General features: G+C 52.2%; 3 protein-coding genes across 4 annotated transcripts in view; 1 reads left to right on the top strand and 2 right to left on the bottom strand.

Annotated features, from left to right (window-relative positions):
* Nucleotides 1-282: 282 nt before the first annotated feature.
* On the bottom strand, nt 283-18,996 carry DNAJC7 (DnaJ heat shock protein family (Hsp40) member C7). 2 transcript variants are annotated; one of them, XM_026864647.1, is made up of 14 exons: nt 18,799-18,850; nt 13,519-13,607; nt 12,941-13,065; nt 12,744-12,857; nt 12,090-12,164; nt 10,462-10,580; nt 9,958-10,111; nt 9,030-9,194; nt 7,913-8,004; nt 6,313-6,386; nt 5,590-5,736; nt 5,207-5,359; nt 4,660-4,722; nt 283-3,937 (listed from the first exon to the last, which is right to left on the bottom strand). In XM_026864647.1, exons 1-14 carry the CDS (start codon nt 18,801-18,803, stop codon nt 3,900-3,902), a joined length of 1,413 nt encoding a protein of 470 aa, XP_026720448.1. In that variant the 5' UTR covers nt 18,804-18,850; the 3' UTR covers nt 283-3,899. The 2 variants fall into 2 exon arrangements, with proteins under 2 accessions (XP_026720448.1, XP_026720450.1); XM_026864649.1 differs by lacking the exons at nt 283-3,937; nt 18,799-18,850 and adding an exon at nt 18,870-18,996 and having other exon boundaries at nt 4,119-4,722.
* Nucleotides 15,128-22,674, top strand: part of NKIRAS2 (NFKB inhibitor interacting Ras like 2) — a 9,441-nt gene continuing 1,894 nt past the window's right edge. The window contains exon 1 of the mRNA XM_026864652.1: nt 15,128-15,132. The gene's annotated coding sequence lies outside the window, so the exon portion shown is untranslated. The remainder of the gene's footprint in view (nt 15,133-22,674) is intronic.
* On the bottom strand, nt 16,873-18,207 carry LOC113489132. Its single transcript, XM_026864651.1, has 2 exons — nt 17,913-18,207; nt 16,873-17,514 (listed from the first exon to the last, which is right to left on the bottom strand). The coding sequence occupies exons 1-2, from the start codon at nt 18,112-18,114 to the stop codon at nt 16,958-16,960; spliced, it is 759 nt and encodes a 252-aa protein (XP_026720452.1). The 5' UTR covers nt 18,115-18,207; the 3' UTR covers nt 16,873-16,957.

Genomic DNA, 22,674 nt, shown 5'->3' with positions numbered 1-22,674 from the left:
GGGGGGGGCACGCGCCAGCCGTCCCTCTGCCCTGGGCGAGGGGAGGGCGTACAAGGCACAAATTTAAACGGGATGAAAACCATCCACTCAAAGAGAAGTGAGTATCCGTGGTTAGTACTGGGACTGGGGCAGCCGTTCGGGCAGCGCCACGCTCCGGTTCCCGCATCACAAACACGACAGCAGAGCAGGCGGTCCCCTGCACCCCGCCGGTGCGAGCCGAGGGACCCCCAAAGAGCCCAGGGACAAGAACAACGGTTGTCCCGAGACATTTTTCTTTTTTCCTCCTCAATTTGCATCAACCTATTTACAAAACAGTCAGACGCCTTCAGCACTGAGGATCCAGCTCTCGGCCTCGCTCCGAGCTCCCAAGCGGAACCGGGCGCTTCCCTGCGTAGCCAAAACGCCCAAGAGCCCGTCAGAGGGGGCAGCCAGAGGCTTCAGGGTCTTACAGCGGATTCCAAGCCCAGGTTCAGTGCAGCTGGGGGGGACTCGCAGCACCCCCGCAGAGGGTGGAGCTGACACGGCATCACATTTGTAAAGCAAACCCGCACCAAACCCGGGCACACGCGAGGGTCTCCCCATGCCGAGGGTACCGATGCCCGTTTTCATTTTTAAAGCACAAAACTGCTTCTGTTTTCATTTGAATGCCAACTGCCCGTCACTGAAACTACCCCCCAGCAGCTCAGGCACCACGAGCATCATCCAGCGAAAAACACCAGAGGGAAACGCGACGGCCCCGCGACTCCTCAGCTCCTGGGACCACCGGGAGCCCCCACGCGAACTGCGGCCGCTGCGAGATCCCTCCCTCACACACCGACCTGCTCCGGCTCTGCCACCCCCGGGCACCTTCTCACAGCACCGGCCGTCGCCCTCCGGAGCACCCGGGCAGGAGCCAAGGCCGGTGACGGGGCCACGCGGGGGGTTCTACTCACGGGCCCACCTGGGGGCACATTTTGGGGTTAAGCATTAAGTCTCTTGCTGTTTTGCCAAAGAAGAAACCTTGCAGTAATGACTTCGTTCAAAGGAAAGGCTTTCCCAGTGGTTCCCTCCACGCGCCGAGTCCCTGTGGTGACAGGGAGGGGACGAGCGCGCGGGCGAGAGGCTCGATGCTCCCGCAGCCACCGGGCTGGTGCTCCAGGGCGTCACCCCCTGCCGCCGCCTCCCCCCGGGAGCTCTCGACCGCCCGGAGACCGCGGAGCCGTGACCCCACTTCGAGCTGCTTGTTCGTTATCTCCGGCCAACGCCGGCCTCCGGCAGCTCCCGGGGCGCCGGGGGGTCTGCGCAGCCGCCACCACCACAGAAACGGCACCAAGGGTCCCCGCGGCCACGCGCCAAACGCCCCGTGAACGACGTCCCCTAACCGCCACGCGTGAAAGGCAACGGCTCAAGCAAGGCCCAGCTGAATTTTCTGAGAGAAACAAGCGCCCCGCGTGTCCGACCCACGCCAGGAGGCTCCGGAGCCGCCGTCCCGCGACCTGCGGCGGGCGCCCCGAGTCCCGTAACACGCTCCTTAGAAAAGTCTTGGCACTCACCATATTAATATTTAACTACATTAAATCATGCATTCATGTACAGTTTTATAAATATCTGCTGTATACATTCTCTCGGAAGAAAAGCCATTCCCCTCCTGTCCTCCAGGGACTGGTCTCATTCGGAGTTTGGAGAGAAGGAAGCCTGTCGTACTTCGCTGGGGGAGGGGGAAATAACAACAAAACCCACTGACAAACGCGGGACGTGTCTCTGCGCGGTGACAGAAGGCTGAGAAAAGTCCGAACTGTACAGTAATCTCAATACACACAGGACAAGACACGACGAATCCCGAATGCCACGCTAAAACAAGTCCTGTAAACTCTGATTTACGAGTGCCGTGAGAACTGGAGGAGTATCAGTGTGCATAGAGCAGGGTTTCAGTCCCCGGAGTTACCGCTTCAGAGTCTGAAAGACACGAGGACCTTCGTTTGCTCGCAGTGCAATCCGGGCAAGTCCATCACGTTACACTGGCGCGAAGGAAGTTTGAATAAACGTTGTAGAGTCTATTTTTGGAAATACTACTCAACACCGGCTCGTTCTAAAAGCTGACTTTGGAGCGAGTTACAAAATACTTTCTTTATTCTGCAGTACTAGAATTTAAGCCCTTAAATCTTCCCTCTACGGAAGCAGATTGTCAAAAGTTCTGACAAACGCAACCACGGGGCCGTAGCGGCGGCACCACCACACTATTGCAACTGTGGGAAACGGAGCTCCCGGGCGCTGCAGCCCCGGGGGCCGGGACAGCCCTCGGAAGGAAGGAAGACAAAGATGTCAGCGCTCAAAGAATCAATTCATTGCAATTCTCGTTCCCGCAGTAAGAAGTTCAACCAATATTATATAAAAGTTAGTGTCAGGCTGCTCCAGGAAAGCGTCTTGCATGCGATTCCTACCAACACCCGTTTTCTCAGCCAAGCCAAACTGAGGCTCCAAAGGCCCCAGGGTACGGCGGGGCAGCCCCCGGCCGCGCTGCCCGGACTCTGCTCCTCGCTGGTGCCTCCTCCCAAAGCCCCCCCGCGCCACGCGCCGGCCCCAGCCCCGCCACGGGCCGTCCTGAGCCAACAAGGCACCTCCTCAGAAAGGTGCTTCGCTCTCTAAAGACCAGGGAAGGATTCTGGAAGCGGAGTCCTCTCCCAGCTGAGATCGTGCTGCATCACGACATCTCGGGTGAAACAGAAAAGCGCTTTCCCGGCCACTGGCAGCACCCCCGCGGCCAGGCCGGCCCCAGCCCGACGGCGGCAGCTCGGCCCCGGGCGAGAGAAGCAAGCGACAGACCGTCAGTTCAGTTTGACTTTGCATTTTCTTGCTTCTTTGGACTAGTAAATTACTTCTAGTTGAAAACTACCCGACTAGTTTAACGTATTTGTACAGTCCCTGTAAACATTGAGAGCACACTGCCGCACGCACACAGTAACCGTTTTCAATCGTTAACCTGAATTTTACTTTGCATTTCTTCAGAGCAAAGAAAGAGCTCATCCGCGTTATGGATCAGTGACACAAAAATCAAACACCAAGCTCAACAAAATCAAGTTTTAGCACAAATATTAAATGCTTAAGTGGATTAATTAAAAAGAGTACGGTGAAGAAATTCAGCCCAGAGCAAATTCAATATTCCCGCAAACAGGACAATTCTCGGAGTGGCAACACAGAGCCCTTAATTCGAGCTGCATCACAGGGAAGTCTCACATAAGCTGCTCTTTCAAACCCAAAGAAGCATTTCTCCGATACAAAATTGTTAAGCTCACACATTATCGTTTCAGTTAATGCCCAAGCGTACCGTTCTGGTAGAAAAAAAAAAAAAAAAAAAAAAAAAAAAAAAAAAAAAAAAAGACGACAGCTGGCAGGTAAAATGCGATTGTATCAGACTTGATTGAATCTTGGCCATAGTTTCAGAAGATGGAGATGATTTACAAGTCACTACACACCCCAGACATGCTGCCATACTGCGCTCTGGAGCCAACCAAACCAAACAGGAGATTACTTCACTCTCTTACAAGTTGAGATTCTGGGAGGACTTCAGGGAAATCCTCTCTGCTGAGGAGCAGGAACAGTCTGAAAGTATGGGCCAGCAGGGAGGGACCAAAAGATTCAAAGCTTTATTTTTTATTTTTTTTTTTTAATAAAGTTAACAGTAAAACAAAATTCACAAGCCTTCCCCTCCCCAAGCTGGTTTCCTCTTCACACACAAAAGCACACAAAACAGAGGTCTCCAACCGAGAAAAATGAAACTGCTCTAAGTACGAGACGTGATGAAGGAAGGAGTCTAAGTCTGTCCGTATTCAAGGTTAAAATAAGCAGATCAGGTATGTGTGGTTGGTTGATTTGTTTTTGTTTTTTGTTTTGGGTGTTTGTTTTTTGTTTTGTTTTGTTTTTTAGCCAAACTGGAAAAAGAAATTTCCAGGCCCAGAAGCTGAAAAAGAAAATGAAAGATATTAGCATTTTCAAAATGCAAAGGCAATACGGGTAACTACCGTCCTGCAGCAGCTCGAGGCCAAGCCAGGACTCAACTCGAACACAAATATCTGAACAAGCGGGAGAGGAGACCTTCGCTGGGCCCTTCCCGCAGCGGACTCCCAACGCAGCGGAGCGGCCTGCTGGCAGCACGGGCAGAGGCGGCAGGTTTACAAGGAGGAAGGCGAACGGGCCGGGAAGCCGTGCCAGGGCTTCTCAAACGCCCTCACCCAAAGGCCTGGCAGAGCACGCCGGCCCCACCGCGCGCCCGCCCCGAGGCCCCGGGACACACGGAGCAGCAGCTGCTCCCCGGTCCCCGGGGGCTGCAGCAGAGGCCCTCGGCGGGTTCAGCGGCGGGGAAGCAGCAGGAGCTGACCAGGAACTGCCTCCCGCTGCCTCAGCGCCAGCAGCTGCACCCAAGGCACTCCTGACAGAGCCACACTCGGGCGGCGCAGCCAGGACTGGGCACCCCGGGGGCTCTCGCTCCGGAACACGAGAGATCCGGAACCTGCCACCGCCCGGGTCGCGGTGGAACGAACGATCCAAAAGCTCTGAGGTGCTTTTATGTGGCAAAGCCCAACACCCTTCTCCACCAGCACATCCCCTGGCAAACCCCGCCGGCCTCCCACGCGATCTGGGTACTCACGTTTCCAAAGCCAGCAGGAGAACACTTCCACCTACCTTCAAAGCTGAAGCCACCTGGCCCGCCAAAGAAGGCCTTGAAGATATTATTTGCATCAAAGTCTACGGGGAAGAAAAGGAAGTTGTGAGCTGAAGTGAAACAGTTAGAGCTTCTGCAATTGAGCAATTGCCACTCGAGGGCCCATGAAGCGTTTTACGAATGGACAAAAAGCTCCAAACAAAGAGCTGCCCCTGTCCGAGCACCGCGACGCGGCGGCAGAGCGCAGGGCGCCGACAGGAGCGGGGAACAGCTAAAAGCAAACGGCTTCAGTCACGAGGGCAACCTCCGAATCCTGGGGAAGCAGCATTTAGGGAGCCCCTAAATCCTGCCCGCCGGCTCAGCCAAGGCACATCCACCACCTGACCCCGGCTGCGGACAACTCCAAGTGCTCGGTGCAGATCTGCCACTCGAATGCTTCCTGAGCCCAAACCCAGACAGTTCACAGAACTATCCCGAACGGGAGGTTTGCTTTAGAGGAGCAGGCAGACCCTGAACGGTCCAATCTTTTAAAGGCTGCCATGGTGGGGCATCACAAGGAACGCTTACCTCCCATGTTCAATCCATCCTCTTCCAGGTCCTGGCCGCTGTCGTAGCGAGCCTTCTTCTTGGGATCCGAGAGGATGGTAAAGGCTTCGCCAACCTCCTTAAACTTCTTCTCCTCCTCTTTCTGTACTTCTGCGCTTGCCCCGCTGTGTCGGTCTAGAGGTAGAAAACCAAGCAGGAAAGCAGCCTTCAGTTTCTAGTGTGAATGGGAAACGCTTCACATTCCCAGGTACCCTCACAGGACGTGTTTGAGACTCGGGGGGGGGGTGTCCAGAAATCCCCCCACTCGTGTTTACTCCTGCCCCTGAGCGAGGGCTGCACAGGGCACGCGGGGAGCAAAGGGACCGAGGAACAGCAGACGCTCTGATACCAGAGCCTGTGGATACCTGGATGATGCATTAGTGCTCTTTTCCTGTAAGCCTTCTTGATCTCATCTTCGGAGGCATTTTTGTCAACCCCGAGGATTTTATAGTAGTCTTTCCGTTTGCTCTTTTTCAGTTCCACCTGTGCGTTCTTTAGCAGCTGCTTGTGTTCTAGAAGAGGAGCAACGCCGAAGGACAGGGGCGTCAGTGTCAGGCACAACCTCCTGCTCTGAAAGGGGCTGACACCCACGTGTTGAGGCGACCCGGGCGGAAGGGCTGAAGCGCCAGGAGTGACCAGCCCACCCGGATTTACAGTCAGGGGCTGAGTGAAGCCTCACTGCCCACCCCACGCTGCTCCCAAACGCCGGTAACGGTCTCAGTGCTCTTAAACCAGCACTAGGCCCTGAACCATAAGGACTGAGGTTACTCTGTCCGTTACCTTCCGGGCTACTTAAAAAGCAAGACGACAGTTAAGAACGAGAACCACGACCAGAATTTCTGAACCTAGTGCACTGCCTCAGCTACACGCTAAATTATCTTCTCAGCATCAGTGCTGGGAGAGAAACAAGATTCTGAGATGGGTATTTCAGAGTGGTCTGGAGGACTTCTCCAGCACTGTCCTGCTGGGGTAAGAGGCTACAAGTCACAGTGTATTGTGGGGGAAGAAAGCAAACAAAAGAAAAAACAGCAAAAAAATGCCAGTTAAGGGAAACTTACGCACACAAAAAAGAATACCAATATGCTCACCTTTCGTTTTTTCTGTCTGATAAACCTTTTCATAGTCTCTTACAGCATCTTCATATTGTTCTGTGTCCATGTAACTGTGGAAAGAAACACTGGTGTCCTTCACGGGAAAGGCCAAGAGGGGGTTCAGGCACGAGCTTACTGGGTGGGAATGAACTAAGGAGAAGACGCGCACGGGGCTGCACAAAGAGCCGTCGTCGGAGGAACCCACAGAGGCTCACGGCTGGGCTGCCTGGAAGCCCAGACACCTCCTCATGGGAAATCCTGGCACGGGAACCCGTACTTTGGGCTCAAGTGGGGACTGCGATCTCACTTGGCAGCACAAGTTCTACTTTAACGATCTGGTAATTCCTTTATCCAGCCGCAGGAACTAACACCAGCCAGCCAGGTTCCAAGGAAGCTGGTGCAGAGCCGTGTCCCAGCAACGCTGGTTCCAGGTGACAACGTTGGTGGCGCGGGGGGACGTGTCCCTGCCCGCGGGGGGCTCAGCCCCACGCACCCGCCGACCAGCGCTGCCTGCGCCGGGCTCCCACCAAAGCCGCCCTCGGCTGGGCTGGGGGAAGGGGGTGTCACCAACGACTCGCAGGTCAAGATAAGGACAGTTTGATAAAGCAAAGGTTGTGCACACGAGCGAAGGAAGGCAGAAGGTTTTATTCTCTGTTTCTCAGCAGCAGGAGACGTCCCGCCACCTCCCGGAAGCAGGGCTGCAGGACGGGCAGCGGTTAATCCAGGAGAGGGGCACTAATAAGGAACATCCCCCCCTCCTGCTCCCCGCGCTGAGCAGCCCTCGGGTCACCCCAGCACCTCCGTGCTCCCACCACAGCACAGCACCACGAGGGCTGCGGGGGCAGAACAACCCCATCTCAGCCAGACCCACACGCCGAAATTCAGCGGCTACGGAGCTGGGGCTTGAGAACAGCACTGAAGGTTGTAAACTAAACCGAACGCACAACGGGGGGGCTGCGATAGGGGTTTGGTTCATCTCTAAGCCAGGCAGCTTTGCCACAAACTGGGGAATAATCACTACTGAGGGAAGTGGCAAATAAACCCATGGTCAGAGCAGAGCTCCGACTACTTCCCCGGTTGGTGCCAAGTTCCAAAGGAGACACAGACCCAGAGATCCTCCGGACACTCGCTCAGCCCCACCTGAGCTGCCGTTTTCCCGGGGCTGACACGGACGGCGCCAGCGGGTTCCTCCCTCATGGGAAGCCCAACACCCCATTTCAAAATCTGGCTTGTTGGAAGCGTGAACAGCCCTGCCAGGGTAAGATCTGTTACCCGCAGCAGCCCTCCGAAAAAGCTCGAGAGGGGCTCTCTGGGTCAGAACATCTTACGTTAGTCTATAAACATAAGTCAAGCTTTAGAACAAATCCTGCCTAAACACAACATCAATAGGCAGCCCCAGATCCGCGCGGGCAGGACTGACTACACAGAGCTTTCCCTGTCTCCTCGTCAGCATCGGGGAGAGGAATAAAGGCAGGAGCCCTCGAGACAGAACCGTTCATTGGTAAGCTTCAGGTTTGTTATCCCAGTCACTCGGTGCTGTCGGGAGGAGGCTCCCACCCACAAACCTGCCCGACGCCCATTGCAAAGGTTTCCTTACCACTGCGCTCTCCTCAGGTAGGCTTTGATATACGTGTCGTCCAGTTTTACTGCATTCGTGCAGTCATCTATTGCTTCTTCAAGTTTCCTAAGCTACAACATCAGACAGAAGTTAACGGGATCCCAATCAGAGAACAAATTCTGCTAAGCAGCGTTACGATTTTAGGCAAAGGAAAGGCGTAAAGTATCTTAGAAAATCTCACTGCTTTGTATGTCTGTGTCTAGGAAATTTTTTCCAATCCCTCCCCAAAAACACAGAGTTTTTGAACCCTGGGAAAAAATTAGAAGCTTGACTCGTGAAATGGTAGAACTACACGGTGCTTCTCTTTAAGGCACGTGGAGACAGGGCTCTTCCTGAGAATGACCTGGAAACCAAGTTCTTCCGTATCCAAACTAATTCCCAGAGAGAAAAATAAACTTTAAAAGATTGGTAAGATTTTTTTTTTCTTTTAAAAAGCATTGTTTGTTTTCAGACACAAACAGCCACGTAAAACATCCATTCTTGTTGCCTTCAGCACAGCCACTTCCCCGGTTTGAGAAGAGCCTCTGTCTCCTGACCCAGGGGTGCTGAGGCCTCGGCGCTGGCAGCGCGGGCACGGACAGAGGCAGCTGAGGAGGGAACATGCCCACAAGCAGCGCAGGGTGGAAACTGGAAGCGCTGCCCCATGGCCGTTGCTCTGCATAGCGCATGGCCAGAATGGAAAAAGCATCCAGGGTTTTTAAATTAGATCCTATTTTTTAGACTAACAAAAACCCAAACCGAGACAGATGATCCACAAGAATAATAACAAAATAAATCTCCTCATTACCAGGAAGGAAACAAATAAGGATGCCTTTATGCTGATGAAGATAAGGCTAAATTACATTCCTCCTCTCCCTCCCACTCTGTGCAGCCCAAGTATTTGAGTTTTGTTTCTTCAGGAGTCAACTTCGTTGGCTGTCTGGAACAGATCCAGTCATTGTGCAAGGACAAAAACCTGAAACACTGCCCACAGCACTAGAAAGATCCAGCTGCCCCCACGGTCAGACTGTGCCTTCCAAAGTAACTGGTTTGTAGTTTATAAACTCCGTGGTGAGGAATATGATGGAGGACTACCTGCCAGGTGACGATTTCTTACCTTTGAATTAACTGTCCCCCGGTTGCAGTAGAGTTTGGCATTTGTTTTTATGTTATTTGGATCTATTCCTAGTGCCTCTGTATATAGTTCATACGCTAGTTTGTAGTTTCCTTCCTTGAAAGCTTTATTTCCATCTTCTTTCTTTGCTTTAAGTGCTTTGGCATTCTGAAAGAAAACATACCCCGGATAAGGACATCAGAAGCGGTTCAGGGGTAGCAAGCACCTGATTTTGCTGGGTGCAGGCCCTCCAACATAACTGTTGTAGTTTGGTTTCAGACACCACTGCAGGATCCAGAAGTCCCAGCCTTGCTGCAGCGGCTGGAAGGAGCTGCGAACGTTCTGCCTTTCCCCCAGGAGAAGCGCTAAGGAACAGGCAGTGCTAGTTACAGGCGCTCTCCATGGGAACAAAGGGGGTCTAATGCGTGAGATGAGAACATGACAGTGAAGTAAATCTATGTATTCAAAATAAACAGGAATGGGATGTCACTTTCTGAGGGCTTATACAAGCAAAAAAAAAAAAAAGATTCAGAAAGTCAGTTAAAGAACTACAACAGAGTAGAAACGAGGGAAGGAGCAACACGAAAGGAAGAGTGTTCAAATGCAAGTCAACCTGTAGGGACTGACATTGAACCAGAAAGTCAGAAGCTCTTCTAGAGCCAACAGACCTAATTTTATTGCTCCTACATCTCATCAGGGAACAAAGAAGAATGGAATGGAGGCAACCTTCAAAGCACCACAGCCCCTGAGAAGGAGCTTCTAGCAACTGAGTTTTACCTAAAGCAGCAGCCGGGAAGGGGCTGACCCTGCTGGGGGACGGTGGTGTCGAGGGAGGGAGAAGGGATGGGTGCAGCACAACCACATTAGGTGTCTGGTTTAAAAAAAGAAATCCTGGTAATTGTGCAGTCCCATCCCAGCATCCGCAACTTACACGGCAGGCAAGACATGCTTTCTCGTGATCAGGAGCCATCCTGAGCGCTTGGACAAAGAACTGCACGGCCTTCTCGATACAGTCCTCGTAATACAGGCAGAGACCCCGGACGTAGAGAGCGTCTGCGTTGGTCGAGTCCATTCGCAGGATGTCACTGTAACAGACATTAAAAACCGAAATGGTTCCCGATTCCAGCCTCCTCCTGGTCTCCAAAAGCACCCTTCCTCCGCTGAGACATTTACTGATTTCACCAAGCCCGTGGTACAGATGTGCAGGAGCGGGGGAACGGGCTGAAGCAAGACTGACAGTTATTAACCGAGTCGAGGGACAGTTTCCCCGTAAGATTACCTTTAAAGGGGATAAGCCCACACACCCTTCCTCACCACAATCTGCATTAAGGACTCTTCCTTTTTTTATATTCCCTCATTCATTCTGGGCTGTGAAAAACAAGCAGCAGCCAGGAGGCACCACCCGCTGTTACGCTCTACACCCCAAGACGCTCACCTTGCTACGGACTGCGCCTCGGGGTAGCGACCCAGCAAGGCTAAACACTCAGCCTTGAGGATTTTGAACCGGTGACAAGCAGGAGCAAACTCCAAAGCACGATCCATGCAAAATACAACCTGGTGTGAGAAAAAAAACCACAGATGTGAGCAAAGCAAACGGCCAAAGGCGGCACCATTACCAACTTGAGATTTCCTATTTGCCTCTGAAGATCAGCGTGCAGACACCTGCCTCCTCTGCTGCTGGAGGCATCCTTCGTTAGAAAATTGTCCTCACCTGCAGGGTTTTTTTGCCCTGTCTTTTAAAAGGCCTCGTGTTCAAAGGTCTATGCACCTGCTTTGTCACTGTAACTAGCACTACAGAGGAAATTCAAGGGACACCTGTAAAAGGTCCATCCCTTTAACTCTCCTGAAACTGTAGGGCCCTCTAGAAAAAGTCAAGGAAGACAATTCTGCCCCTGTTTCCTGCATTATAAAGACACGTGGGAAGGACAAAACTTCAATAGATTGAGACAGTTTGGCCTGGACAAAACACAAAAAAGTACAGTGCAGGGACGGATCTTGCACTGGTCCGACTGCAATGGGCAGGGTGATCTAATAGGTCTTTTCCATCTCGGCCTCCCTGGTGGGGCCATCTGCACCAGAACGGGCCATTGTTCCACCGAGGCTCATCTGCTTCCCCGGCCCGTGACATCACGACTGCCCGCGGCGGGAAGTGCTCTGCTCCAGCCCGAGAAGCCAATGGCTTCTGGGTGAGGCAGGAGCCGGAGCAGCTCTCCAGAAACAAAGGTCACATCTCATGCAGTGCTGCCCAGCAAAGCGAGACCCGAGAAGCGAAGGGACAGATGCAAAAGGCCCAGCACATGCGACACAGGCAGGGCAGTCCCCGCACGTGAAATCCAGACCGACCACACACCCCGTTTGCCCCTCATAACCAGGTGACACAAAGCTGGGATTCACCCTTCCAAAATCTTAAGCTTAGTCTAAGAGTCAGCGACCTGAGCAATGAGCTTAATGTGCTGGACAATCTCCTTTCTGGGCCAAACTTGGGCCTTAACATGCATCCGCTGAAGAGAACCAGTTGCATGAGAAGTGTTTGGTGCCTTTCAGATGTCATGCTGTCATGTCTTGTGTCAGGTCAGTACCAGCTGCACCCTGTTACAGCCCTTGGGAAGAAAGATTTGGAAACAGCAACAGAGAATGCCCCACGCAGATCTGCATTCCTCCTTCAATGACCCTCACTGTATTGCTGGCAGACAGACTTTTTTTTTTTTTTTTTTTTCAAATATAAAGAGTTAAGAAAGAAGAATCCAGGATATGTGTTAAGGAGCAAAGCGTGATCAACTGCTGCTGCTGACAAAACCTGTATCAAACAGCTCATTCATGGTTCCACTCACCCTGCAAAGGCACAAGTAACAGAGATTACTCAGCCTGAGCCAGTCACCCTCTTCACTTTTCATCCGCTCAGGGCTGGGGGCATGAGCTCCGCAGACAGCCCCGCTCCCACGGGCAGCGCCTGGCGCCCAGCACCGCCCGTGGGGACCCAGCTAACGCCAGGGAACGCAGACAGGCCTCTGCCTGGACTGGACAGCTTCACAGTGCTACAGGAGAGCATCCAGTTAATCTCACCTTCCTGAAATCCCGCTTCTCAAAATCCACTTCAGCTATTTTTTCATACTCAAGCACAGTACTGGCGTTCTTCAGCTGCAAGACAGGAGAAGACAGCAAGTGTTGCAGGACAGTCACTGCTCTGAAACCCACCGAGCAGCATTTAAGCAGCTAATCCCTAAAGCGTCAGAGCAAAAACTGTTGCGGACCACAAAACAGTAATGCAGATTACACGAATAATTTTGTCAGCATCTAAAGTCGGTTTGAAATCAAATGACCTAACGGACAGCCCAGGAAAACGGGCCCCTGTGAACAAGATACAAAAGTGGCAGCTGCCTTCTACGCGCTGCATCAGCCCTTTCTGTGTTCCCTTACCGCCATCCACCACTCCTCCCCTGGCGCGCTGGGTGAAGGACCAGCTTAGCCTCCATGCCTCTCTGCCAAGAGACAATCACACACAAAAGTAACTGTGCAACCCGGCGGTCTGCTGAGAAACAGGCACAGACTGCGACAGCATCTCACGTCTCCCCATCACCTCCCAGTACGCAAACAAGTCACTGTTAACGGTGACTCCGGTTCCACCTCGCAAATCTGAAGCGAAAGGTTTGCCAGTTCAATCCATCCCCTCTGACGGCCCCATCTACTGGGAATATTTAAGTTTCAAGAACCTCTTACCTCTTGCTGTGCCTGGGTATTCTTATGATCCAGTTCTAAAACTCGTTGAAAGCAGCGGCTGGCAGCCATGGCATTCCCTAGGGAAAGGTGGCACTTCCCTTCCCGTAGGTGGCCCTGAGGAGACAGTTAGAGGGAGCTGCAGTAGGTGGAGACGAGGGTACGAGCCACGAGTAAGGAGTAGGAAGCGCTCCACGTACCCGCACAAAGCTGTCGTCCAGCCTGACAGACTGCTGAGCATCTCCCAGCGCTTCCCGGAACCTCCCCAGCATCATGAGCGTGGCGGCCCTGTTGCCATAATAACTGGCGTTGTTAGGACAGGTATCTGGGAAGAGCAAGAGCACCCGCGTCAGGGCAACGCGGGCGGCCACACAGCTCGGACAACAGATTAAAAAGCTGCGCGTGGATGAAAACCACATTCCCAATTTATCAGGTCACCTGAGGTTAAGGTGACGCACGGTGGTCAAGCAGCGACTCTGCACAGCTCCCCACCCCATCCACGGGGATAAACCCCGCGAGAGCCCGGCAGCGCCGCGCTGGCTCCGCGTCACAGAACCTTGGCTGGAGGAGCAACAGAGAACTGCTGCCATCACCCACGCTGGCACTGACCTGCGTTACCCATCTGGAGAAATTTCGCAAGGTAATTAAAGCAGGGGAAAAGTTTTCATCCAGCATGTGCTGTTTGAAACCCTGCTGGTGCATTTTAAATCAATTACCAACTTTTATTTTCAGACACGGTATTCAGCAAGGATTAAGGTTATTGTAAAACTGTTCTCACCTATGGCTTTTGTATAATAGTTGTACGCTTCATTGTAATCTTTCTTGGCATAGTATGCGTTTCCTTGCTCCTTGAATGACTCTGCTTCTCTGAAAGGAAGCAAAACACCACATTTAAGAGGAATCGAGCACCAGGACAGATTCTGATCACGACTGAGCATTTGAGCCCTAAGCAACCTTGGCAAAACTCCCCAGTTGTACCTGGTTGCCGTGAGGTCTCCCTGCACACGCCGTGTCCTGCTGGCTCTGATACCTCACCCCTCTACCAGGCCCGTGACCAGGGACGCTCAGGGATGGTACTAAGCTGAATACTGCAGGGATGCAAGAGCAGACTGAAGGCACCTTCGAGTACCCCCCCTTCAGTCTCAGAAGCACTGGCTTAGAGCCCAGCAAAATTCCACTGTACGTGGTTAATCAAAGCAGCCTACTCCTGGGAGGTGCTGCATAACCTCAGCAGGCACCGGAGTCAAGGAACAGTGCTGTCTATCTTTCAGAAGTAGTCCCACATACTTAAGAAACAGGGCCAAGAACAATTTCTACATTCAAAAGACAGCTAAATCAAAGAGAAATAAGGGTGCAAGCCTCAAGTAGAAGCTTGGCACTGCCTTGGCAACAGGTCCAGAAATAGTCCTCACACCCAAGAGCAGGCATTTGCAGAGACACTTTAGGACATTTAGAAAGACACAACATATGGTTTAAAGCAGCATCCTTTAAACTCTTGAAAGCAAAGTTTCCCCCGAAAGAAATTAAACCCTTCTCTCTTCTCCCACCTATCTTCACCATTTTAGATAAGCAGTTTGAGAGGGAGCTTGTACCATGGTGCTGAAGTTTAATTCGACTTCACTGAATTTAATTCAGACTGAGTTCACCTGCTTCCCCTCCCAGACTGCTTAACACATAAAGGCTACGAGGCCAACCCAAAAGCAGCATCACCCCACTCAGTCAAAACCCGCGTCGTGCTCCCGGGGCTTCACCGCTGTAGCCAGAGACAGACACCGTTTGTCCACTCTCCAAAGCATTCGCGCAGCCAGAACTCGGGCCCCAGACAAAGACGAATTCTAACCATCAGAACAAAGACCAGCTCAGTCGCCGTCCTTCATGTCCCACCAGGGACACGGCCAGCATACCTACAAGCCCGAGCTACTCTCTCCTCCAACAACGAGCAGCCTCCTGCTAGAGCAGCCCAGCTGCGGGGGGTGACCCTGTCACGAGCAGTACAGATGAAGTTGGTCATTACAGGTCATCATATTCCTCCTGGATGACTACCAAGTGCTCTGAAGAGAGCCTCTGCTGAAGCAAGTGAAGCCGAAGTCAGAGAAGCTAAAATAGCTGGGTGACCCCCCAGGCTGCCCAAGTGGGGTCGCACTTGTGGGCTCAAACACGAGTCGCTCCCAGGCTGTGCCGGAATGTCGGGCTTCGGCATTTTCCTGAAAGAAGGACCCAGAAGTGAAGGTGTCTCTTTGCACCACTTGCTGCAGGAAAGGGAAAGCCAAAGTGAACAAAAGCAAGCCAAGTCAGAGACCGCAGGACTAGAGAGTGAACTCACAGGACTTTTTACATCCAACCCCACGGTAATCAGGAGCGGTTCAGTTGCTCTTGGGGCTGAGGAGCTTCTGTAACTGGCAACCCCACAGTCCAAGGCCTGAGCCAGAGCCAGCCAGTCCGTCAGGGACTAGAAACACAGAATCATCTCTACCTTTAAAAACCGAGGCTCATCTATCGCAGCAAGTGTAATGCAAGTGATCCACTTCTGTAAAGATCTACACCTTTACACAGTTCTCAAAAACCAGCTGCAGCTCTGGGCACGTTACAGGACTGGGGTTTGCCCAGAGGCAGGACAGACTTTGTCTTTCACGAATCACGTTCTTAATAAACCTCACTGGACAGACGTTGACAGTCTTCACTGAGGGCTGTAGCTACAACACACTCAAAGCTTGGGAAAGGTGTTCTTACTACAGGGGACGTGTGTTAGAACGTACCGCAGTGAGAAACCTCTCTCAGTGTGTAACAAAGACTGAAGGGTGGACTGCTGACTAGCCCTGCAGGTTAGTAACTGCCGAATCCAAGACCCGAGCGTGCAGAGCAGACCTGGTAAGAGTTGATCACCACTCTGCATTTTTATTTTGGAGGTACCCAGAGATCAGAGAGCTTTATCTCCCGGCAGCTGCCCTCCCAGGACAGCCTGAGCTCAAGCCGCAGCCCCCCCCCCCCCCCAACGAGAGCGATGTTCAGCGAGCCTACCAGGGAAAGAACAAAGGGAATTGTGTTGAAACAAGTTCACATGTTTTTAACCTCATTCGGGCTTGCCATTGGCCATTCCCACACAACCGCCTCATGCAGAGGGTTGTTTTCACTGACCCATCGCGGCTCTGCCAGCTGGCAGAACAATGGACACAGGGCGCTGCCATGCCGGGGGCGCGCGCCCGCAGGGTCCGCTCCTCACTTTCAGTTTTAACTTTGGCCGCAGCTACGCCCTGGCCACGGAGCAGACGCCCCCCTGCTGGAACAGCTCAAGTCAAAGAGCGCCCAACCACCCTGCCCTACTGCTTCGAAATAAGATGAACAAGTAAGAGGGTGGCAGAGAAACGGGTCAGCGCACACAGCCCGCTGCCTCGGAAGGGCCTTGGCATGGCTCCCGCGTTCGGCAGCCCATCGGGACGGGAGCTGCCGCGGCTCCTCCGGCCCAGCCCTGCCACACCACGCCGGGGCAGGTGCTCCTTCCTGAAGGCAGCACACTGCCAGCCCCCGAGAGCAGGACAGCACCCCCGGGCTGCTCCGTCCCCAGGGCCACAAGATCCAGAACAACTGCGTGCCCGTTGGCTGGATCTGTATCACCAGTGGCAGGACTCACGCTCTGCACGATTGAAAATGTGTCCAAACACAACCACTTTTTTTTTTTTTAGTATCACAGATCAAACATTCCAAAAGCAGTGGAAAAACGAATCAGCAATTCTGCACTTCTGGAACCTTGGCATTAAGCAGTTTAACCAAAACTCTATTGTTTCTGCAATCATAAAAAGAAAATCACAGATCCGACTGAAGTTCTCTGCTGTACAGGCTAAAGAAAAGGGTGAACTACTAATGGCAGAACTCATCTGAGCCGCCACTGTAACCTGCTTAGCACACCAGTCCCCGATTCACAAGCCTTTTGGCAATTTTACCTGTCGTGTTACGAGGAAGCATCATCTAATAGCCACAGCACCCTGTCTGCCAGCAAACTGCCGGGAAGGGCTGGGCAAACGGGAGAAAGAGAACAGATACATGGCAAAACCGACTTTCACAAAGCACCGGGATTCTGAGATGGTAGAGAAAACACACAAACACAAGAATTACCGTTCACTATTTATTGGTCTCTTTTCTTTTTAAGCGTTTAACACGGATACATCAACGAGTCACAACACCTCAGGTAACACCAGCAGAAAGGAAGTACACAGGTATTTCTACTGCTCACACAGCTTAAACTTAATGATGGAAAGAGTTTGTGAAAGGGAAAGCAAACTGCCCCCCAAAAGCACAAAGGCAGAGACGGTTGCTGGAAGTGCAGGGCTCCTGGTCTGAGATCCCAGACGCAGAACAGGAGCATCTCTCCCCAGTTGTGCTCCACTGACATAGAAAGCACACAGAGAAAACAGTTCTTGTTTACCACGGCCTCTGGCTATGACAAGAAAAAATGCAGATCTCCTGATATCACTGGTAATTGTTTTAATCCAAACAGATGCTGCAGCCTGAATGAGATCATTCTGCATCTCGCACTGATGTAGGCTGCATTCCCCACTTGCTACTTTTGAAACTGAAGAAGAATCGTGCTTTGCTAAAAATACAATCTGGGCTGAATGGATTGCTTTGTGAGGGGAGGTTGGTGTCTTCTCAGGGCCTCTCCACGCCGGACACAGAAGACGGGGAAGAGTTGCACCAAGGATCTCGGGAAGAAGCTTGTCTTTCATTGCTTGCGTGTACCGCGGGCTCACAAGGAAGGGACTGTTTGGAGTAACTCTCCCTGCAAGCCAGGCAGTTTTTTTTTTTGCTCTTTTTACATTTGTCAAGACCCCTAATTCTTCAAGTGCTCCGGCCCCTCTCACCCTAGAGGACCTGCCACCAAGAGAAGCAGCGGCCACGGGTGCGGGTGCCCCCCTCGCACACCTGGGGGCTGAGGGGCCGCAGCGCGCGGAGCTCGCTGCCATCACAAGGCTCCTTCTACTCCCCGTGCCCGGCTGAAGGCTCAGCCCCTGCTCCTTCCCAGAACAGAGGAGCCACGAGGAGCTGCCATCCCGCGCACCACTGACGCGATCCCACGTTTGCCTAACAACTCCTGCCTCCTCCTCAGAGCTTCCACACGCTGCCCCCGCTCGAGTGCCGATCGTGGCTTCCACCCCCCTACTCCAGCTCCCAACGCACCGGATTTTCTGTCGCTGGCAGCTCTGGGGATCTGTCCAAAGCGCAGCCCCAGGTCTCGCTGTGCTGGCACGGCCCCTGCACACGCGGGTACAGGCACCCAGAGCCCAACGACCCAGCTACAGCAATTCAGGACGGGAGCGGGCGGCAGACTCGCGCTCTCAGCTCTCCTGACCCTCACTCCTACTTCGTTTCCTGCCTCCATTATGAAACAGTGACAAAACCCCTAAAATATCTAGGATTTAGTGAAGGCTCCAGAATCCTGTCCTGACCAAGCAGTCTTTTTTAGGATGCTCTGACAAAAAGGAACATACCTGCCTTTTCCAAGCAATTCTTAAAAAGATGTTTTCTTTAATAGGATACAGTGCCTTTATCTGGCATTTTTTTGGTTCAAACCCAGCCCAGATTCTCAGCTGTCAGATGTTACTCAGCTGCTGGGGTAAAATAAGTTGGGTGATCTCAATACAGTTTACAGCGGGCAGATGTCTAGAGCTTAAAATTAGCTGTCATATTTGCCACTGGACATCCGATACTCTCCCCTCCCTCCTTTCAGGGCTCCGAAGAGAAGCCAAACACTCTGTGGGCCCCAGAGATACACAGGGTGTGCTTCCCTGGACACCCCTCCACGTCCAGTTTCACACCCTGAGGATTTCGAGCGAAGGGAATCTCTCTCGTCTCCCATCAGCGGTGTTTGTGTTTTCTGTCTCTGGCGCAGAAACCACCACCAGATCCTACAGCACATCCACGCGATCACCCTCTGCAGGAGGCAGGCCCCGCCGACCCGCCTGCAGCCGCTCCGCACGCTGCTCTGCACATCAGCACCCCCCTCCGAACGCGCAGCGGGTTACTGCCAGCTGCAGCGCAAACGAAAACCATGACATTCACTCGCAGCATGCCCCAAACCAGGGGAATCTTCGGCCTGTACACGCAAATATCCACGTGGATAGGCTAAAGACTCACCAGCTGAAACACAAAGGTCTGCCTCAAGTCTCTCACAAGAGGAGACGACAGCAACGTAACTGACGTTTAATCCCCAAGGAGCAGAAAAAAACCTGCGCTAATCTCTGCACACACCCCAGAACATCCCTGGTACCCGAGGCCAAACTCAAACATGGAAGACCCAAAGCTGCAAGAACCAAAATACGCCACAAGAAAGCAAAGTAATGAACCAAACCTCTCCCTGCAGCTCTAAGTAGAAAGAGCCAGACGAGCCTCGAACTTTAATTGCGCCGTTATGTAACAGCCCTCGCTCGCGAGCTCCGTATTAACTTAATTCACAGGAACGGCCCCATCAGTGCTGGCAGGGTCACATCGCTGCTGTTGTGAAAACCCACGGAAGGGTCTAGAATCAGCTAGAGAGCGCATTTTTCCACAGAGGCCTAAATGAAGGAAGCCAGCCAGCTGTAAGAATGACATGGTAAAACAACCGCATCTACAACGTGATTTGCCCTAAAAAAGCATGGTTTGTGTTAAAGAAAATGGCTGGAAATGCAGGTACTGGCCATCCTTTCACACTGGATAAAGCAGCCACCTCATTCAGAGCATTCAAATACTCTGCAAATTTATGGGAGATCAAACAACTACGTGAGCATCTTCTGCTGCTCCCTGTATTATCATAAGATCATAAAGTAATTACATATTAGTAAAATAGGCCGGATTTACAGCCTGGAAAACTCAAGTGCCCGTTTAGAAGCAGAAGAGGAATAGCGGAACCTTCTTTAGGCTCTCCCGCAGCGACACTTACCCACCAGCAGCTCACCCCCCCCTCCTGCCAGCATCCCCGCGAAAGCGGCCAAGTAACGGCACCGATTCACCAGAAGCCCGACCAAGGTGCAGCTCGTTCCTCGCAGAACAGCGACAGCAAGATTCTTGCTGCTCGCCAACACCTGGCAACCTCCAGGAAACATCTGTCCAACTAATCAGTGACCCAAAGTCAGGCAGAACCTTCTGGGCTTCTGCACCATTTCCTCTGTGTGGCAAATTTCACGTTCAGTGCTTTGCTGAGGTTACTGTGATTTCCTCCAGAGGCACCGACACACCTGAAGTCTGCAGCAAAAGCGCAAGCAGCAGGCTGGGCAGCTCATCTCATAATGATACTTTCCAAACAATCTGAGATATTTCTTTCTAAGAGGCTTCCACATCCTCCAGTGCTGAAGAATGAGGAGAAAGATCCAGCCTTAAGCACACACATCAGAGCCTAGAGCTGCCAGGAAGATGACAAGAAAATTCTCCCTGGCAAAACTCCAGTGACCCCAAGCTCCCAGACCAGCTGGGCCCCGGGGAAAAAACTGTCCCCATGGGTCAGAAACTTTCAAAATTACTTTTTGGGGCAGACCAGTCCCTGACTGCACCACAGCACAACCCCTGGTCATCAGCTGCTCCCTGGCAGAGGAACTGGCCCGAACAGCACCACCACCCAGCAGATAAAATTAATGCAATTACATCAACCCTTTTCCATAAGGACCCCCACAAATTATGCAGCAGCAGACAATAATTATCCTGTGACCACACTCTATTCCTGTCCCTTAAACAACCTCTGAGAGCGCTGCTTGGCATGTTTTCAGCTGCTTCACTGTATTAGTTACAATCATTCTGAAACAGAGATCTCCACTTCTGCTAATTTCCTAATTTTTATGAAACCCCAGAGTACAGAACCGTGCATTCAAAGGTGAGCCCTTAAGCAAAGCATGTGTATGCTGTCGTATTGTAATTCCTAATCAGAAGTACAGAAGGTGGAAAACCTTGATGCTGACTTACAGCAATGATTCAGAAAAGGTTTTCACTTATTGTTGCTGGGTTTTTATAGAAGCTAGCACAGACACATCATAAAGGCTGAACTAGATCAGAATCAAGTGTATGTCTGCACATGCCTACTAACGTGGAGTGCCCGCACAGCCCTTACACGGACGGTTCAAGATGTTTTACAAACATCAGACACCTAATTAAGCTTCCCTAATACAGCGATTATCTATCCCTAATTTACATTAGATCAACTGAGCCACAGAAGTGAAATAATTAATGTCAGCCAGGAAGGGCCAAAGCAGAGAAGAGGTTAATGGACAGGACCCCCACAAAACCTGCCTCGGCTGGCAGAAAGGCCCGAGTGTGCAGCTGGGAACTGTCAGTGCGAGGTTCATGGTTGGACTCCATGGTCTTCAAGGTCTTTTCCAAGCGAGCTGATTCTGTGATTGTGTAAGGCCTGTGCTTTCTGAGCAACCAGAAAGAATAACTGGAAGTAGAATAAACGTCTCCTACCCACACATTTCTCTTTTAGCAAGATAAAGGAGTAATATCCCAACAACAACAAAAAGGAAGCATCATGAAAGCACCTAACAAAAGCACTGCACGGTAATAACCGCAAACCATGGCACCGGCCTTACGACGCCGAGGGAAACCCAGATGCACGAGGCTGCCTCCGTTCTTCAGAGCTGAACCTCCCTCAGAGCAGGGCGAGGACCCAACACCGCTCACAAGTTCTTCTATTCCTGTACCTGCCCAGCCTTTCCCAGGATCATCCTATTCACAACCGGTTTCCTGCACCCATCGCTTCTGCAATGCAACTTGGGAAGGAGGAAGGAAGGGTAATGCCAGAGGTCACCAGCAGCAGATGACCGCACCTTCAGCACGGCTTCTACATTCGGCTATTGTTCACGTTTCAAAACACCGTATTTAATTAGCCTGGGGGAAGGAATGACTTACCCACAGACAGGGCTTTCCCGACTCCACAGGCCATGCAATTTGTCAGCATTCTGTGCACAAATCCAAGTGCCTCTTCAGCAACATCTAATTTAACTCCTTCAAATGACATCACCAGGAAGCCAGCTCCTTCCCAGCACAGCTCCTTAAGCCCTCAATTTCTGACAGTAAACAAGCAGCACCAAACACCTCAGGCCATCAATATTATTTTGAAAATACTACTCCTCAGAGGCCACTTTCAATTTTGTTTCCTCCTTTTAATTCCATCCACCGAATAATTTTCTAGAGCAATTGCCTCACCTTCTACAGAAATAGTTCCCTCCTCCCCAGTTCCCCAGGAGATAACCAACCGCCAGTGTTGATGCTGCAGAACCAGTGGAGTTTCCTAGACATCGGACCTTCCCACCTCACTGCCTGCAGAGACTGCAACGCTCCGCTGCTGCGGGCAACCGCTCGCTCGCTCTCGAGAAGAAAACGTGCAGGAAAGGCTGGGATTCCCACCACCCCCAGCCTCCGACGGCACCAGCCGCTCCCCTGGGCGAGGTGCACCAGATCACTTTAGAAATCAAACAGCTGCTGGGACCCGAAGCAGGTCTTTAATCAGGGTAACGTCTCCAGAGAAGAACTTTGCCCAAACACTCGCCTTGAGCTGACACTTTTCCCAATATCCACAGCAAGGCAGGGCAGAGTAAAAATTGCCGGGTGTGGATTTCAACTGGTACCAGGGACAAGGGATTCGGGTTTAACGGAGAAGCGGAGAGCACTCAAATCTAGCAGTCTGAAGCTTCTGTTCTACACCAGTTTACTGCTCTCCTCCTCGTCCTCAGCGATGGGAGGAAGCTCTCTTCAGACACCAGCCTGCATGGCCTTGAGACAGAAAGGACGTTAATTATATTTCTAGGGCACTTAAGCTCCCGCTGACTGGAGGCAGCCTGACTCCACCACGGGCTGTATGTTCTAATCCTGGTACACGCGGAGGCCAGGAGATCTCACACGGGACGTGCGGCCAGGACATCCCAAAATAAAGCGTCACCCGGCCGCAGGCGCAGCGCTGCCCCGCCGGGGGCCC

Source organism: Athene cunicularia, assembly GCF_003259725.1.
Source record: "Athene cunicularia isolate RWA chromosome 27 unlocalized genomic scaffold, athCun1 chr27_part1, whole genome shotgun sequence".
Lineage (NCBI taxonomy): Eukaryota > Metazoa > Chordata > Aves > Strigiformes > Strigidae > Athene > Athene cunicularia.
The sequence above is the reverse complement of the archived record's forward strand: the minus strand, read 5'-3'. Positions and strand labels throughout refer to the sequence as shown.